This window comes from Colossoma macropomum, unplaced genomic scaffold, assembly GCF_904425465.1.
Source record: "Colossoma macropomum unplaced genomic scaffold, Colossoma_macropomum, whole genome shotgun sequence".
Lineage (NCBI taxonomy): Eukaryota > Metazoa > Chordata > Actinopteri > Characiformes > Serrasalmidae > Colossoma > Colossoma macropomum.
The window spans coordinates 18,286,590-18,304,201 of NW_023494787.1; the positions used below are offsets into that span (position 1 = coordinate 18,286,590).

General features: G+C 39.7%; 1 protein-coding gene across 1 annotated transcript; it reads left to right on the forward strand.

Annotated features, from left to right (window-relative positions):
• The first annotated feature begins 74 nt into the window (after positions 1-74).
• gmpr (guanosine monophosphate reductase) lies at positions 75-13,483 on the forward strand. The gene is made up of 9 exons (XM_036566307.1): positions 75-555; positions 3,930-4,049; positions 6,051-6,134; positions 7,418-7,591; positions 7,703-7,784; positions 8,412-8,518; positions 9,548-9,590; positions 9,696-9,855; positions 12,334-13,483. The coding sequence occupies exons 1-9, from the start codon at positions 469-471 to the stop codon at positions 12,512-12,514; spliced, it is 1,038 nt and encodes a 345-aa protein (XP_036422200.1). The 5' UTR covers positions 75-468; the 3' UTR covers positions 12,515-13,483.
• Positions 13,484-17,612: the final 4,129 nt, after the last annotated feature.

The window sequence follows — 17,612 nt, forward strand, 5'->3', positions numbered from 1 at the left end:
CAGATCAGATGCTATCATCTTCCTTCCTTCTTCTCTATCCCTCTTTCACCCCCCCCTTCATTTTCTCCTACTCCCTTAGGGGACTGCTTGTAGGGATGCAGGGGTAATGGCCCTGCTCGCACGCTGTTGCGCATACTGCAGTGCTGCGCTGAGCTGCAGTGTGTGTGTGTATGTGTGTGTGTGTGTGTGCGCTTGCTTATGTGTGTCAGCTGGCCAGACGGGAAGCGTGCCTGCCGCTGCTGCTGCTGCCACTCCATAGTGCGAGAGAGGCGGGGGAAGGAGAGAGCAGAGAGAGGGAGAATACAGGGCCTCGCCAAATAAAGCCATGGGGGCCTGGGCTGGGACGGCCCGTTGCACGCTATAAATACGCTGGGCTTCTGCCGATTCGGGTTTGGTGGCTGGACCTGCACAGCAGTAACCGCACCAGCCCAGCTCAGAAGAATCTCATCCACACTCAGGCCCTCAGCCATGCCACGGGTGGACGCGGACCTCAAACTGGACTTTAAAGATGTCCTGTTCAGACCAAAGAGGAGCAGCCTGAAGAGCAGGTCAGAGGTAAGATCAGCAGTCTCTGATGGACATAAATGTAGATAGAGGCAGACAGAAGGGGGAAATCATTGATCCAAAAGGGGAATTCGGTTGCCATAGTAATAGAAGAGTATGGGACATTAGATAACAAATAGGCTAATTACTCCTGTCACGCATATTTAAACAAACAGTGCAAAGACTTCAGACGCAAACATGACAAAAATCTCTGCGGGGAAAGTCTGTCATTAGGAGAATGTCAAAGTTGGGTTAAGTTAGTTTGAAGGTTTGTGTGCATGTGCAGCGGAGCGAGTGGTGGAGAATGCAAGTAGAGCTGACCTTGCCGAGGTCACACTAACTTGGCTAAGGCCTTGTTTAGGCCCCTGTGTGGGCTTCCTTATGAGCCTACTGTTGACAGGCTGTTCTGACTGCAGTCTGTCGTTCTGTCTCTTCTTCATTATCTGCTGTTGATGCAGCCCGAATCTAACCCAGATACCCAACCCCGAGGGAGAGGGCCAGCTCACGGTGACAACTGATCGAGCTAAGGTAGAGCAACATGAGCCGGGCCAGTGTGCAGAAAATGCGTTTAAAAATAGGTCTGAAGAGCTCTGTGTGCTAAATGTCAGAGAGAACAGATTCCACTGTGGTGGAGTTGCCCTTCAGCAACTCATGCAAAAAGGAACAACATGATGCACTTACGAGGAGCTAATACTTTTCTTTTTCTGGTGGGGAGGAGAATGGGTTTTGCCTGGTTAATTTCATAGGGTTGTGGAAATAAGCCTGTGATCACTTTATTAGGGTATAAGTAATAAACATCTAACCCATTGATTTCCAATCTATGAAGCTGAGATATCTTACTAACAGTCATTCTACCATAAAGGCAAAAAACATTAACATGGGACATGTTTACATGTTTACCAGCAAACAAGACCCTGCTCTTCAATGCTACTTTGAGTGTGACTTGACTCGTGTAAGACTATGCTGTTTTTGCTGGCTCATAATCAGCAGCTCCGTCTTAGCCATTGATCTCCTGAGCGAGAGGAGAGTCTCTTTCAGTCTGCATTCCGCTGCAGGATGACGTCAAAGGCTGGCAGAGCCTGTTGACGCTCGGCTGATTTGATTGGCCAGTGCCTAACCGGCTAGATGCAGAGGCTAAGATGCAGTGGCCCATTAAGCTGCTGCATTTAAGGCTGGACATCCACCTTACAGAAACCATCCCCTAGGAAACTGAAATGTATGGTTATACTTTGTCAGTATGTAACAGAATATACTGGAATACACACTTTTGTATGGAACAGCATGGAAATAACTGGCTACTTTTAAATGACATGGAGTGGGCAGTTTGATGATATTTTATCATATCATGACAAATTACATCACATTATGATTTTCTGAGCATATCATGGATATCGCCATTACTCAAAGAACACTAAACAATTGTATGTTTCATTACAAAGAGAGCATGATTAGTTCTGTTTCACTGGAGTTACTGTAGTACAGTATGTAAAGCATCTATCATTGTAATAGTAATAATGTGTGTGGTAATAATATGACGTGTTTTTTTATATGTGACACTAGTGGGGCTTTCTTTTGTTTGAACTTACCAAACCTCAGAAAAACAAAATACTGTTTTCTGTGATAAGTATTGTGATATTAAAATATAAATAAGTATCGTGATAGGATGTTTTTTGCCATATCAATCTCACATGTAAGAAGAAATATGATTCTGACACAGTGCTCATACAGTGTCAGACAACATTAATATTAAAGGGCCTGTTTCACATAAAGTGTTTTTTTCTTACTTTCTTGAAATAAGCGTTTGATGTAGTATGTAAACACTGCTAAAGTCTATCAGACCATATATGAAAACAAAGCTACAAAAACAGCCTGTTTTGAAGTCACTGTTTCTGTGATGTCAGAAAAACCAGCACATTTACAAATACCCACCTGTTCAGCCTACAGCAGTTTAGCCCCTCCCATTCATGTTGATATGTAAGGAGTGTTTCAACTCTGAGTGCTGTCTGAATGAGGCACAAAGCAGCACAGTCAGTCAGAACAGAGGTCACTTACATATATCAGGCTTAAAGGCACAGTAACAAATCCAGGCTCTTTAATTCTAAAGCACATGGGTTGGAAATGGTGATGTAAAAATGAATTATGATCATTTGTAGTTATTAAACACACATAAATGTTAGAAGTGGATCTAAAAAATAAAATACAAGATAAAGGTAAGGGATGGGCCCTTTAAAACAGCAGCTGAACCGATATCAACCTTGTTACATAGCATTTTTACTCCTGCAATTTTACTGATGTTGTCCATTTTACTTATATGGTCAGTGAATAAAGCTTATCAGATAATGTACCTCGACCAATCACACCTTCCCTTACACGTCTTAACCTCATTTTGCATAATTACTAAATGCTTCACTTAATCATGCCTTTAGTGCTAACGCAGAAGGAGCGGCCACCCTTATAATACATGAGATCTGAAAGAGAGAAGTGTGATGCATCAGGTTATAATTCACATAGTCGTTAACTCAACTGTTCCTATAGTGGTTCTGCACAAAACTACATTAAGGTAGCCAGTTTGCTTACCTGTCAAAAGAAAAACATATCTCAGTTTTGCAACACGCATTATTTTTGAAAGAAGCACCGTAAATGAAAGGCCTTTCACTGAATCCCTTTTAAACAAAATAAGGCTTTTATAAAATATGAGGGTTTGCATACTACATCTGTTTCTAAGCAGATTGTTTTAGATTCAAATCACCCTGCTGTGACAAAATATCATGTCTCCAACTTCACAGGAGGACAACAGTGTTTTTCATTTTAATGTATGTAAATGCAATGAGATTTTAGTAGAGGTAATCTTAGGCCATGTCCATTATGAAGTTTTCAGATAATGTAAAGAGCAGCTGGTGTTTTAAACAAAATTGAGGTTTTGGTATGACAGTGATCATGTAGAGATCAAGATTTTAGCATATAAAGACAAGCTCATTTCAGCAGGACAGAGAGATAAAAAGAGAAGCTAGTGTTGTATAATTCCTGTAAGACATGCTGGTAACTATCACTCATGCTCCTACTAATAATACATCTAAAAGAAATACATATGAGCCACACATGGCCATCAGCTTCTACAGCATGTGCTTACGTGGTGAATCTAAAGCCCCCAGACTGCACACTCCGAAGAATAGAACAAAATTAATCTTTAAATTGTAATGTTATAAAATAATTAAAACATACCTGGGGTCCCCCGTTGGTTCAGGGGCCTTAAATGAATATACAGCTTGTAAACTAAAAATGGCCTTAGTTACACACCAAAAGAGCAACTGCTGTAAAGGTTGTAAAGTGTTGGTATGTGTGTGTGTGGGGCCTAATATAGTTGCCCTTGTTTATCTTCTGCTTAGGTGGACCTACAGAGGACCTTCACATTCCGCAACTCAAAGCAGACCTACAATGGCATCCCAGTCATCGCAGCTAACATGGACACCACAGGTACTTTTGAGATGGCCCAGGTGCTGAGCAAGGTGAGCATTTCTTCAGTACAGTAACCTACAGTCTGATTCAGCAGCTGTTTCTTTTTCTTGATATGCTACACATATCTTCAATATAGACATTTATACTGAATTAGATCAAACTGTGGTTTCTATTAAAAAAAAAAAAACAGCAATTTAGTGTTCAGACCTTAAATGTTCACAAGTTGTTATTATCTAGCTAAACCCAAGGCATAAATAGAGATAATAATAACCTAAATATATACAAAATCATCATTTATAGGGTACTTTCTTTGGAAGGTGGCTGTCCCAAACCCTAACCCCGAAATTTCAGCTTGTGAAAATAATACTTTTTTTGTATTTAGTTTTTCAGTGTTTATTTTTTATTTTTTGATTTCATTTAAAGTTAAAAGATTTATCATGAGTTTTATTTTTAGATATTAAAAAATGAATTCAAAAAATGCTCTTCCACGCTTTCATGTCATTACCAAAACACAAAGAGTTTTAGTCCATAGGCGGAGCCTTGCATTTTAGATGCTGTCCCTCACGGCCTGTCCCTCACGGCCAAATGGTGAACAATTAGATCCCATTGTTTTGAAGTAAATGTGTTCCAAAGTCTGAAAATCAGTGTGTAACTTTAAGAATTGTAACTACTGAAACTCATATTTTAGTTAAGTCAAACTTTGTGTTTTAATGGAAAATGTTATGATTTTATGTGTGCAACTGTTCAAAGTTCGCCCATTATGTACTGGCTAGCGTTTTTGAGTTCTGCTCAAAGTTAGCTAAAATTGTCACTACTGAAACATTTGGTAAAGTTTTGGTAGTGCTATGATTGTTTTGTTAGTGACAAAATGCAATGTTCAATCAGTGGTTTTCATAAAATAAACATTAAGGTATAGGGTGACCCAAAGCTAAAAGATTTTAGTCTAAAGTTTCAAGTGAGTTAAAAGTCTAAAATAGGTTTTCAGCTCTGATTTTAAAAAGTTCAGTAGAATGATCCTCACACTACACTGCCTATCAGAAGTTTGCAGACACCCAGCTTTTCAGAATGCTAGTAAAGAGCTTGTATCGTGAAAAAACAAATTTACCTTGTTAATCAAATGTCCCTTGTTTGAAATAGCATACAAACATTGTTAAAGGATCAGAATGTACCATTTACTATGCCTTGCGTATGTTTTATATGTAACTAAGCCTCAAAAACAGCCAATATATTGTTTCTGTGATGGAATGAGAACCAACTCATTTTCCTATATCCATCTATTCAGCCTATAGCAGTTTAGCTCCGCCCATCCACACTGATGTTCTAAGCAGTGTTTCAGGTTTTTGAGGCACAATACAGGGCAGCCAGTCAGAACAGAGCTCATTTACACATCTCAATCTTAAAAGTCTAGTTAATTATAAAAGTTAACAAAAGGCTGGAAAACAGTTATGTAAATATGAATTATTATACTATTTTTGGTACATAAAATAACAAATTTTATAAGTGGAAAAAATTAAATACAACAAAATGTAGGAAATGGGCCCTTTAATATCTGAGCATGTTCTTTTTGCAGTTTAAAATAGTTTGGCTAAGCAGGTTTATTTAAGAAAAAAACATATCACGTTAAATATCTGTGGCAGTAAGTGTGACAGTGTGTCCTTTGGAACATTGCCAAAGTCCACGTTTTATCACCTTGTTGTGATGCCAGCGCTGAAACCTTTCAGGTGTTTAAACCACCTTCAGACCAAAAAGGTTTCGATACGTGCTTTTAACAATAGTCTGCAAAATAGCTTTTAATGGTCTGCAAAAGAAATCTGTCCAATCATTATTTAGGAAGAGCTAGTTTGCTCTTCAGACTAAGGAAGCCACTTTGATGAATGTGAAGCTGTGTTGTAACATATACCTGAAGTGTCAAAAGCTGTTTAGGCTAACAAAACCTTACTTAATTGAAAAGTAACTGCAGGAAAGTTACATTTTCAAAAGAAGGAAAGTGTGCTGAAACAGAGTACGTCCATTCTGTGCTTCCAAACTCCTCTTTGTTTTCCCTCTCTCAGCACACGCTCTTCACCACCATCCACAAACACTACTCCCTGGAAGAGTGGAAGACGTTTGCAGCCAGTCATCCAGAATGCTTAGAGGTAACATGAAAAATATGGCTGTATTTTCAGCTTTTGCCAAATGACAGAGCAGCTGAGTGTTCATAAAGGTCTATTGTGCATGTGATGTAAGAGGAACAAGGAAAAGAGAGCCAAGAAATAGTAGTGATTTAAGTTCAGTATGGAAGATTCTGTCTTCTGGATTTAGGTTGGCTCCAGTTTTGATGTTTGATGTGCAGACAGTTGTGCCCTTTAGTGGTATTGTCAGATGGACTCCTCCTGGACTGAGGAAGTGGGGAGGCCACCTGGGCTGTGGCCTGGGATTTTCTTTTTTAGGCCAACATGAATCGGAAATCATAAAGCATTTTTCTTCCATGCTGTGACATATTTTTGAGAGAAACAAGCTGTCAGGGAGGGTCTCTGAGCCAGCAGAGCATTTTCTCTCGATGACAGGGGGGTGGTAGGAGGGGGAGGTGAAACATGATATTATTGTTTAATAGTATTTCTCTCCACCACTGGTCCATGGTGACATCATCAGAAACTGTTTCAGAGGTGGGCAAATGACATTACATTTTGATGGAAGATTAGAGGAAAAATAAATGATATGATTTATCATTGTTTTGTGTGAAACGCTCTGTTCCCGAGAAACTTGCTGAGTCAGAATTGTTTACAGTGGTGGTGATAGGAACCAGACATCTAAAGTGTGTAATGACTCTAAAAGCTAACCTTTGCAAAATTAGTTAAAATACTCTGCCTGAGACACTGTTTTACAATAGTTTTGCGGTAAGCTTTTGGTATAAAATGTGTTTTCAAAGCCAGTCACAGTGGAGAACTCAGAAGACACTTGTAGGTTCACTGGTCATTTGGAAAATGTATACAAAGGATATGTTTGTGTTGTAGACATCATGTCCCCCTGGTTCCCACCAACACCACTGTAAAGAAATCTGAGTTTGTAAGTTTTTCTACAATGAATAGTTTCACGTCAAACCAATCCGAATGACTTTGTTTACATCTTAACAATGAAAAAATCGAGGAATTCCCCTTCAATGTCACCAGGGACTTGAAAAGGATTGTAAAAAAGATTGATTTTAATTCCAAGTTGCCCTTAATGTCAAAGAACTTTCAGTTGCTTTACTGTGTACAGTGAAGATCTATTCTGCTTTAATATTCTTCCTGTGAATTTATTATCCTACCCATTCAGTCACATGGAAATTCGGCTTGATTTGCTGCTGATCTGAATTTAATCAATCAGGCTGCTCTCTGCACAGCACACTGATGCATACTGAGAACTGGGGCCACCTTTCTAAAGCATCTTGTGTTCTCAGCATGTGGCGGCCAGCTCGGGCAGCGGCAAGGCTGATCTGGACAGACTGTGCAGCATTCTGGAAGCCATTCCACTCATTAAGTACATCTGCCTGGACGTGGCCAATGGATATTCAGAACACTTTGTGGAGTTTGTCAGAACAGTTCGGGAGAAGTTCCCTAACCACACCATCATGGTGAGACAGCTGAGTAAATTCCTTCCCAAGCATAATAAATAAGTATTGCTGTTGTTCTATTTAACTGACAGTCATATTATTGATGACTCTTCATTCTGATGGACCAAACAGGCTGGAAACGTGGTGACAGGAGAGATGGTGGAGGAGCTTATCCTGACAGGAGCTGATATCATCAAAGTGGGCATTGGGCCAGGTACGCACCATGTCTCCATTTTCATCTACTCAAAGCAAGACTTAAACTGCAGGCTTACTACACAGATTTTAAGGGGGCACTCTGGCCAAAAAGAAAAACATAACCTTTGCTTCATCTATTGTAAACATGCCTACTCGCCTCCTACGCCAGTGCTACATTTTTGGTTTAAATACCAGGAAAACCTCCTTCTGATGATGTATTTTGAAGGTGGGAAGAACTTGGGTGGGTACTTGAGGGCAGGCTGTTAGAAAATTAGAAAAAAAGTTCTTCACTAGCAGTCTGGATTTCTTTATCGCAGCTGGAGGAGGAGTGAATAATGTATTTGCGTAATGCATGCTGGGTATTGTAGCTGGAGAACATAGATGAATAAAAACACATAAAGAATACAAAATTGTGAATTCTGCCAAACCACTGTGAATGAAGTACACAATAGTGTGCTACACAATGTTGCAAAACACAACAAATAGCATATTAAATGCTAGTTTTAGGCCAAAGTGCCCCTTTAATCTCAAAGGCTTATTATTTCAGTAATGTAGTTAAAAAAGAAAAGAAAGTGAGGAACTGAGCTGTGGGTCTACATAGAGGAACTTAGATTTTAGGAAGTTAAGATGAACACTGTGTTTGCAGGTTCTGTATGCACCACCCGCATCAAGACTGGAGTGGGTTATCCACAGTTAAGTGCTGTTATTGAGTGTGCGGACTCTGCTCATGGACTAAAAGGACACATCATCTCTGTGAGTTCTCCATTATGATGAGCGCTTTTAGACACTTTCCTCTAATGCAGAAAATAAGAGCTGATTTGTAACAAGAACTTGCACTTATGCTAGGCTACCACAAGAGGGCAGCATATACTGTAGATGAGACACAGATTAACTCAGTACTGAGATCAGTTAGGATCAGTGGAGTTTCTCTATCAAAAGCCATCATTGTAAAGTATTTAGTGCCAATACAGAGCCCTGGTGGTGACATCCTGCATAAAAAAAAAATAATGTGTGGCCACAACTTAGTAAGGCATGGTAACGAGATCCTAATGCGTGGCCACGACTTAGTAAGGCATAGGAATGAGATCCTAATGCATGGCCACAACTTAGTAAGGTGTGGGAACAAGATCACGCCTTACTAAGTCGTGGCCATGCATTAGGATCTTGTCCTCACATGTTAATATGGCGTGGCCACACATTATTTTTATTTATACAGGATGTCACCAGCAGGGCTCTGAAGTGTCAAGTTAGGCTTTAATTGTTTCTGGCATATCAGGCCATTAAAGTCATTATATCACAGAATCATCCACTTTGTAAAAGTTCAATTTTTCTTTTACCCTAAATGTAGTCAGTCAGTCAAGTCTGGTGTCTGTAGTTTTTTGCTCTAGAACTAAAAGGCTAATGTAGCTTTTTGTATACTTTATACTGTATATTATGGATACATTATACTATATGTATAATGTATACTTTTAAGTAATAGTAGTAATGTAATGTAGGCTTATGACTGCCATATGTGGTTTGTGACACTGTATAACATACTGCTGTCTATAAAATGGACAAAAGCACATTGCCTAGATAAAACAGTAGAAGCATTCATCTTAAAGCCTGAATTTTGTTTGTATTTTTGTCCATTATTACTACATTTTGTCTGTATTTTTGCCTGTTTTACTTGTTGGCCACATTATCCTTGTATCTCCAGTGCAAAACTAAAATAGCAAACTTCAGTTACTGTTACATTCTTAATAGTGCATCTCTGTATATCAAGTTACTCTTTTTCTCCAGGATGGAGGCTGCAGCTGTCCAGGAGACGTTGCCAAAGCCTTTGGTAAGTTATGTTCTCAGATTAATGTGTTTATAGCAAAGCTCACAAATCCTAAAATCCACATCTGAACTGAGGGATCGCACTGTTTTCCTGACGGTGTCCCTGTAGGCGCAGGGGCGGATTTTGTCATGCTGGGAGGCATGCTGGCCGGGCATGACCAGTGTGCTGGTGACATCATCGAGAAGGATGGAAAGAAGTTCAAGCTGTTCTACGGGATGAGCTCAGACACTGCCATGAAGAAGTATGTCGGTGGTGTGGCAGAGTACAGGTGAGATGTAACTGGTTGTTGTCATCAATAGACCCCACCCCAGAGGAACTGGCCCATCTTTGTCTAAGACTGCACACACTCATGGCTAAAGCCTGTGGCCAGTTTTTAAGTCAGTAAAAGTTAGTGCCCATACTCTTTTTTCAGTTGTGGTTTATTTTTCTCCTGTGTTGATTGTGTGTCTTTATGCAGGGAAAACAACCATCAAACATTTTTACATGGCCATTTTCCAACTCAGCTTATTTCTTAGAACAGGCTTTTTTGCTGTTAACATAAATGTCCTTGGTAATGATTGGGCTGGATTTTGCCTCATTCAAAGCAGCCAGGGCTGAAATGTGTGCAATAAATGGTGATAGAGACGGCAGACAAAAATTCGCATATCTGGATTTTTTGGGATGCTGCCGCCAGCAACAGCACAGCATCATCAGTTTCATCACTCTCCTCCATATCGTCTGCTCCAATAACTCAGACTGTCTGCAGTAACACTCCTCATCACTTCAATGTGAGTGGGCGGTCATATGCAAATTACTTCAGAACCATGATGAATTCAAAACAGGCTTGCAGTTTAGTTACCATATTTAATGTTTACATCAGTGGTGGCCAAAGCACACTGTCCTTGAGTGAAGATAAAGATAAAACTGGATGTCCACTTTTTTATTTCTATTTCTACTTTAAGTAGATTAATTTAAACTTGCAAACTAGTGCAAAAGTGCAAACTATATGCTGTTAAATGTGTTTAAGTATCAAAAGTGAAGTATTCAAGCTATTATAGTTATATAAAATTATTATAATACTGAGGCAGCTGCCGAAAGAGGGACTTTTGGGGTGCAGTTTGCACAGTCTGTGCCGTAGCCCACCCCCATCCCTGCTAAACCAACTGTTTATGTTGTTATTTGATGTTGTTAATGTTGTTGTTGTTCTCTTTAGGGTGTGTGTGTGTTGTGTTTTATTGTGTTGGGCTGGGGGTTAGTTGGAGTAGGGTTGGGTTGGTTACAACCATTAGGAGAAAGAGTAGTGCTAGGAGTGACCTGCCTCTATCAGTTACTTTTCAAGTGGTGTTTCTGCCTTGTTCTAAGATAAAAGAGCATTTTTGAGTAGAAATTATTATTATGGCCATTCTGACTCTTCTTCTGCATGACGCCACAATATTTTGATGAACAATTTCTATAGTCTACTGTGTGGCTGAAAATATGAAACAGTGAGTTTAAAAACAGACAAATTTTCAGAAAGCATGTGGACAAAAGGGTCTCCAGTGTGTCTTTGAAGCCTGCATAAAAAAACATCAAGAAAAATAAATCACAATTAGAAAGAAAGAAATATCATCATATAGCAATTAGCTAACTTAGTCACATACCTTAGACCAGATGTGCCTGTTTCTTGTGATTTTATAGTAGTAAAGCTGGATACTACACTTCTCCTCTTATGTCTTTGGTTTAAGAAATGGGTGAAATTTTAATTATCCCTTCAAACTGTTACAATATTGCTGGGTATGTGGTTAAAATCCACAACATAATATTATGGCATATTGTTCTGAAAACTTGCTGCATGGCCCTATTACAGTTGCCAAACTACGATTGGACAGTTGGTGCTTAGGGGAGTGGTTTACTGAAAGGTGCACTATAATTAGTTAGCTTCAATTTTAAAATGCATCAGATATCGTGCATCATATTTTCAGATAAAAAATGTCTTTTTTTCTGTCACTTCAGAGTAACAAGTAATGATGCACTCATTCAAAACAGTAAAAAGTAGAATATTTTACTTTCAAATCTTGTGGTGTGAAAGTAATAGTCTCAAAAAAGAACACATACTCAAAATAAGTACTTACGTATAGTATTTAAGTACTACATTACTACCCACCACTGATCTTGTGCAGTGAATTGATTAAAATGAGATTTTCCACAACACTGGCTGCTCAAAGCCACAGTAATACTGGATCTGCATGTTAGCGTTGAAAAAAAAAAAACATTGGGCCTCATTCAACAACCGCTATTTGCTGTGGTGACAGCATCACCAGCAAAAATAGACGATTATCAGAGATGAGCTTTACCCATGTTGATTGTTTATTTAAGGTGGAATGAAGGCAGGAGGATGCTCTGTATTTGTTTGTTTTTTGTTGCATAATACTGGATGAGCCTGGACTTCAACAGTGACATTCAGCATCCATAACTCACAAAAAAATCAACATCTGATTTATTTCATCCCTGCAGTCAACAGCAATAGTTGCTAAAATTGAACTCTTGATGTAACATTCCTCTGACGGCTGTGGTACGCAGCTGTCGCCCCTGGCAGTGGCGGATTTTCTGCCATTTCTCCTTCAAAAATGATGGAATATCCGGTTTGCCGTTGACCGCCAACACGTAACCGCAGCATTAGGGTGACAGCATGGACTACAGTATTCATCGTTACTGTTCTATGATCCTTAATAATTGAAAACTTGACCTTCAATGTCGTCTCTTCACCCTCTCATTCATGTGTGTGCAGGGCGTCTGAGGGCCGGACGGTGCAGGTGCCCTATAAGGGTGATGTAGAGAACACTATCAGAGACATCCTGGGCGGTCTGCGCTCCACCTGCACTTACGTAGGAGCAGCCAAACTGAAGGAGCTCAGCCGCAGGACCACCTTCATCAGAGTCACACAGCAGTCCAGCCAGATGTTCACCTAGACCCATCCAGCAGTACATCCAGATTACAGATACACCCCGTACTGTACACAACACCTATCGGGGTAACATGCAGACAAAAGATCAGTCACACTCTCAAACCCAGCCAAGGACTGTAGCAGCTAGTAAAAGCACTGGAGCAGTAGAGCAACTGATACATGTTGCTTTGATCTCGGTAGAAGAACAAGACTCAGACATAAACATACAGCCTACAGTACCTCACCTACTTCTGTGTCAGCCAAGATGTCCTGATTTGTGCATGTTTCTTGGGTACGAGGATCTTTCATTGAGACAGTTCATACACAGACACAATAAAACAATGCCACAGATTCCTTCTGTTTCGCTCAGGACCCTGTGCTGTACGATACTATACCTTTTTCTTGTGAAAGCAGCCAATTTACAGCATGATTCATCCTGTTGTTAATGTAAGCCTTTAAGCTCTCCAAGCATGGTGCGTGTGTAATGGCAGTGACGGCAAAGTATGACAGAGGTTGAATAGGGACTCATGAGCCCTTAGGGAATACAATGCTTGGAGAATTCATTCACTGAAACTATGCAACAATGATGGCAGTGAAAGGACACAAGCCAGCACCAGGCTTAAGAGGAATAAAGGCAATGCATCTTCTCCTTATACAGCAGAGATACTACATGTCGACTGAAACGTTGTGGCGGCTTGCGGGTGCGTGCTAGCACTTTATATGTTTTAGCGTATGTAACGTATGCAACTTTTGTCTTGATTTGAGCAGAGACTGGTACACAGCCTATTGTATTATTTCTGTTGGCCTGCTTCCTTCATGAATGTACACTGGGTGTGGTGGGACGTTGTTGCAGACCAGAGGAATGTGAAAGACTGCACCGCCTAACGTGCTGTTCACATAGGTTTGTGCACTTCAGATCAGGAAATATGTACTTTTATGTCAAACTGAGTGAGACACTGTAAGTGACAGAGTAATAAAGGTATATCAGTGATGACTGTGACTATGTATTTACTCCTAGAGTAACTTACAGATACAGTATTGTTCAGACTGGTGATGATAAGCACAAAACATCTGAAGTGTATCATACCTCACAGAAAGCTTTTACACTAAATGGCTATAATAACCACTCCGGATGACTTTGTTTATAGTTAAAGTTTAAGTTACATGCAGAAATACTGAAAAGGAATTCCCATATAATCTTTTTATGTTTTCAAAAGCCAATTTAGCTGCAAAGTTTCACAGATGAGCCTTTGTTTCATAAGTTAAGGCCTGGCAATGCCGTCTGATTTCCTACATGTTTAAGCACATGCAAAGCACTTTCCAAGCACAATAAAGGTCAGTGATTGGTCCAGGAATTTGTCTTGCTCTATCATCAACTGTATTGAAATAAGATGAAATACGTTGAACATCTGCTGAATGCTTTACTATTTTCTCAGGCTGGGCAAACTTAAATTTATATCACTGTATTTTCCACTGTCTAGTCAATAACAATATCACATCAAAAATATACTATTAGTGCTGCTAAAAATAATAATACAAACTATTATTTTTGCTATCATTACAATAAAAAATAGACATAAAAATGACTTATATTACAGTTCTTTTGTACCATGCAGAGCAACTGGCTCCATTAACCCCTCTGCGCCCTGGTTAATGTTGCATTGTTTAGTGTTTAGAGAGGCGGTGAGTTATGCAGGTGCTGAGTGAATCTGTGCTAATTGTGTTAGGCCCTACTCTCTGCAGATTGCTGTGGGTTTCAGTGTCTGCGATTAGATCTGATTATGCCTTCGTTGACACTTATTTAAATGAATGAGGCAGCTACTAATGGAAGCTGATACTCAAGACAGCCACCTCATCTCACACCCACACTCCATTACCGCCTCCGTCAGGATCTGCCCAAACAGCGCAGGAGCCCAGGGAGCCACGGCACTGTGCTTTTCTAATGGAAAGCACGGTATACGCACCTAATGCCAAATTTTGGTGGGCATGATCTCCTAGCAACAAGCCTGTGTCGTCGAAGTACCAAGAAGGAGGAACAGATCCAGCAAACCCTAACCTCCCATATAAAACATATAATTTAGTGAAACTATATTGCAGTGTATTCTATTTGTTGTTAACATTTTGTAATGTATTAACAACATATAGAGGGATGACAAATTGAAAGGAAAAACTTGAATAACTGAGTTGGGAAACCTGCGTGCAGATGCCTCCAGACAGGTTTACTGCATTATACAAATAAGCAATTAACATCAGTTAACACCCTATCAAACTATGTGACGTATAAAATGCTGAACAGGCCCATACAACCTCGATTTTGGATCAAGATGGCAAGAGGAAAAGATCTAAGTGAACTGGGGTGTTGATTATTGGGGCAAAGATGGCACAAGCCTTAGTCACAATGTTCATTCAGTGTTCTCAGGTGCAGGACATGATTAGACAGTATCAGCAAGAACAATCCATCCATAACTACAGTAGAGGGATATGAGTAGGATCGCAGTGTAAAAACCCCTCATTACAGAAACCACAGGCTCTGATCTACAGAGAAGTAGATCTACAAGATGAGTCATCCTTCACTATGTTCTCCACAAGTGAGACAGTGCATGTGCAGTGTACACCAAGAGAATGGTAAAAGCCTGAATGCTTGACCTCTAAAGTGAGGAGCTTCCTGTGGCTCTGTTATGCTGTGGGGGCATTTTGCTGGCAAGGATTAGGTTCATTTGGGTCCCTATGATAAAACATATTGGTCCATTTGGGTCCCCCTGACAAAACATTTGGGTCCATTTGAGTCCCTGTAATAACACATTTCTATTCTGATGGGAGTGGTCTGTTCCTGGATCGCAATGCCTCCATCCACAGGGTACGAGGAGTTGAGTATGAAAATGATGTAACTGATACGCTATGGCCTTTGCGGTCACCAGCACTCAGCACCACCATCATGAAAACACCAACTGTGGGAATGTCTTCTGGAAGAATGGTGGTCCATGCCTCCAGTACAGTTTCAAGAGAATCTATGCCAGTGTACACTGAAGCTGTTTCGGAGGCTTATGGTGGTCCAACACTTTCAGTAACACAATTGATGTATGTCTTTTATTTTGTTTGTCATCCATCTGTGTGTCACAGATATGCTATCAGTATATATGGAATTTTGTGAAATAAATACTTGCTTTGGCTCAAATCAGCAAAAAAACTAGTTTGTGTTGTGTGTGTAACATGAGACAGGACTGAGTAAAGGGCCCATATCATGGAAAACCAAATTTTCCTTTTTGACATAGTATGTAAACAAGTTTCAAAACGTACCATTCACTTCCTGGTCCTTACAATGCTTATACGGAGTCTAAGGTGCAAAAACAGCCTGTTTTGAATGCATTGTTTACGTAATGTCACAAAAACCAACTCATTTTCATACATCCACCTATTCAGCCAACAGCAGTTCAGCTTCGCCCATTCATAATGAGGTTCTAAAGAGAGTTTCAGCTCTTTCTATGCTTTTTGAAGACGGCATAATATATATATATATATATATATATATATATATATATATATATATATATGGGATATGGGCTCTTTATGTATTTCCAATAATAACACAAACTCCAAAAAGTCCACATTTCGCTATTGGCACTGAAATTTTATTAGTACGTGTATACTGAAACAATAAACTTGTACTGGTATACAGACGATTTCTTTTAACAAATTTGTTCACAACCTGAATCAAATATTGTTTTTTTGTTATTCAGAATAATGAAATAAGTTCTAACTAGAAAACCGGCAAGCACCATCAAAGAAAGGGACCATAAAATCCAAGAAAATGGACGTGAGTGTATCCTACAAATAGACACACCACAATTAGAAAATAGAATTTCAATTCTTGAATTTTTATATTAGTTTCCATTTTTAAAAAAAGCTAGTGCAAGTACAATATTTTACACAACTTACAGAGTATGCACGCATATGGAAACAAAATGAAACAAATAAAAATAATCTCCGTTCACAATAGTTCCTACTTAGGCCTTTATGCAATTATATATGGTTTCTTCTTGTACTAAGTAAGGTGCAAAACATTACTCCATCTCCCAGGACTGCTTCTTGCTACTGGCCTGCATCCTCTAAATCAACCTCAAGAGTACTGCATCTTGGGATTGGACGTGACATTCATTGATTTTACATTTAACAGTCTTCTTCAACATGGTATCTTACATACGATAAGACCAGTAACTCCAAAGCTCTGAAACCATATCACGTACAGTTCTCTCTAAACAAAGCGGACACCTCCCTCCGTCCAGCCATTGCTTTCAGACAGGAGCCTACGTCCTGTTGAGTGGTTCTACGATCGTCATCCTTTCCATACAATGGCAATTGAAAGAAACTACAAACAGCCTCCTTTCTCCTTCCAGTGGAAGACATTAAGCCTCTTCACGACAGCGACACCCCGCAGCACCCATGTCCAAAGTGTCTAACACTACTGCAACTTCAGAGACCACTCTTTCCTGTGGAATGACCAATGGCTTCCTGTGTCACTATGCAACCTCTCATTCACTGCCCAGCATCTTTGAATAAAAGGGGGGGATAATGTAAAAGTCAAAAGAACTAGAAGTGGCAGGAAAAGCGTGCACATTTAAAAAAAGAACTAACCCCCTCCCCTTCTCAATCATCAATGAGAAGATGGTCATTTCACTGGAGGGTCACTAGGTGGAGCTTCAGGCCTCAGCTGTAAAAAAAAAAAGCTGTTGCTGATGCAGGCTGGAGTCTCCTCTAAAAGCCTGTTCTTTCACTCTTGGGTAAAATGTACATCCTCCGGTCACTAATTTTCCATTACGTTATATTATATATAAAGTTTTCGTACTGAGTTTTAACTTCAGAGGCAAAAAAGAATGGTACTTTTTTGGTGACATACAGATTTACATTGATGTTGTATTGAGCATTCATTGGCAACATACTCAGTGGTACAAAATGGTCATATTTCATATTTTGATGTCAAAGATTTTTCTGGACAAAACAATTTCTGAAGGATAAATACATACACCAGCCGAAAGGTTGTTGATTGCTATATACGAGGATGACATTGGGGATGTGAGAACAGCTTTATACACAAGTCGGATGTGGCCCTTGGGTCCAAGCCAGCG

Bases quoted from the DNA above. Each gene is read 5' to 3' on its own strand.
- gmpr (XM_036566307.1), top strand. From the start codon at position 469: ATGCCACGGGTGGACGCGGACCTCAAACTGGACTTTAAAGATGTCCTG. The intron at 8,519-9,547 runs GTGAGTTCTCCA...CTTTTTCTCCAG, and splicing joins TAAAAGGACACATCATCTCT to GATGGAGGCTGCAGCTGTCC. The intron at 9,591-9,695 runs GTAAGTTATGTT...GTGTCCCTGTAG, and splicing joins AGACGTTGCCAAAGCCTTTG to GCGCAGGGGCGGATTTTGTC.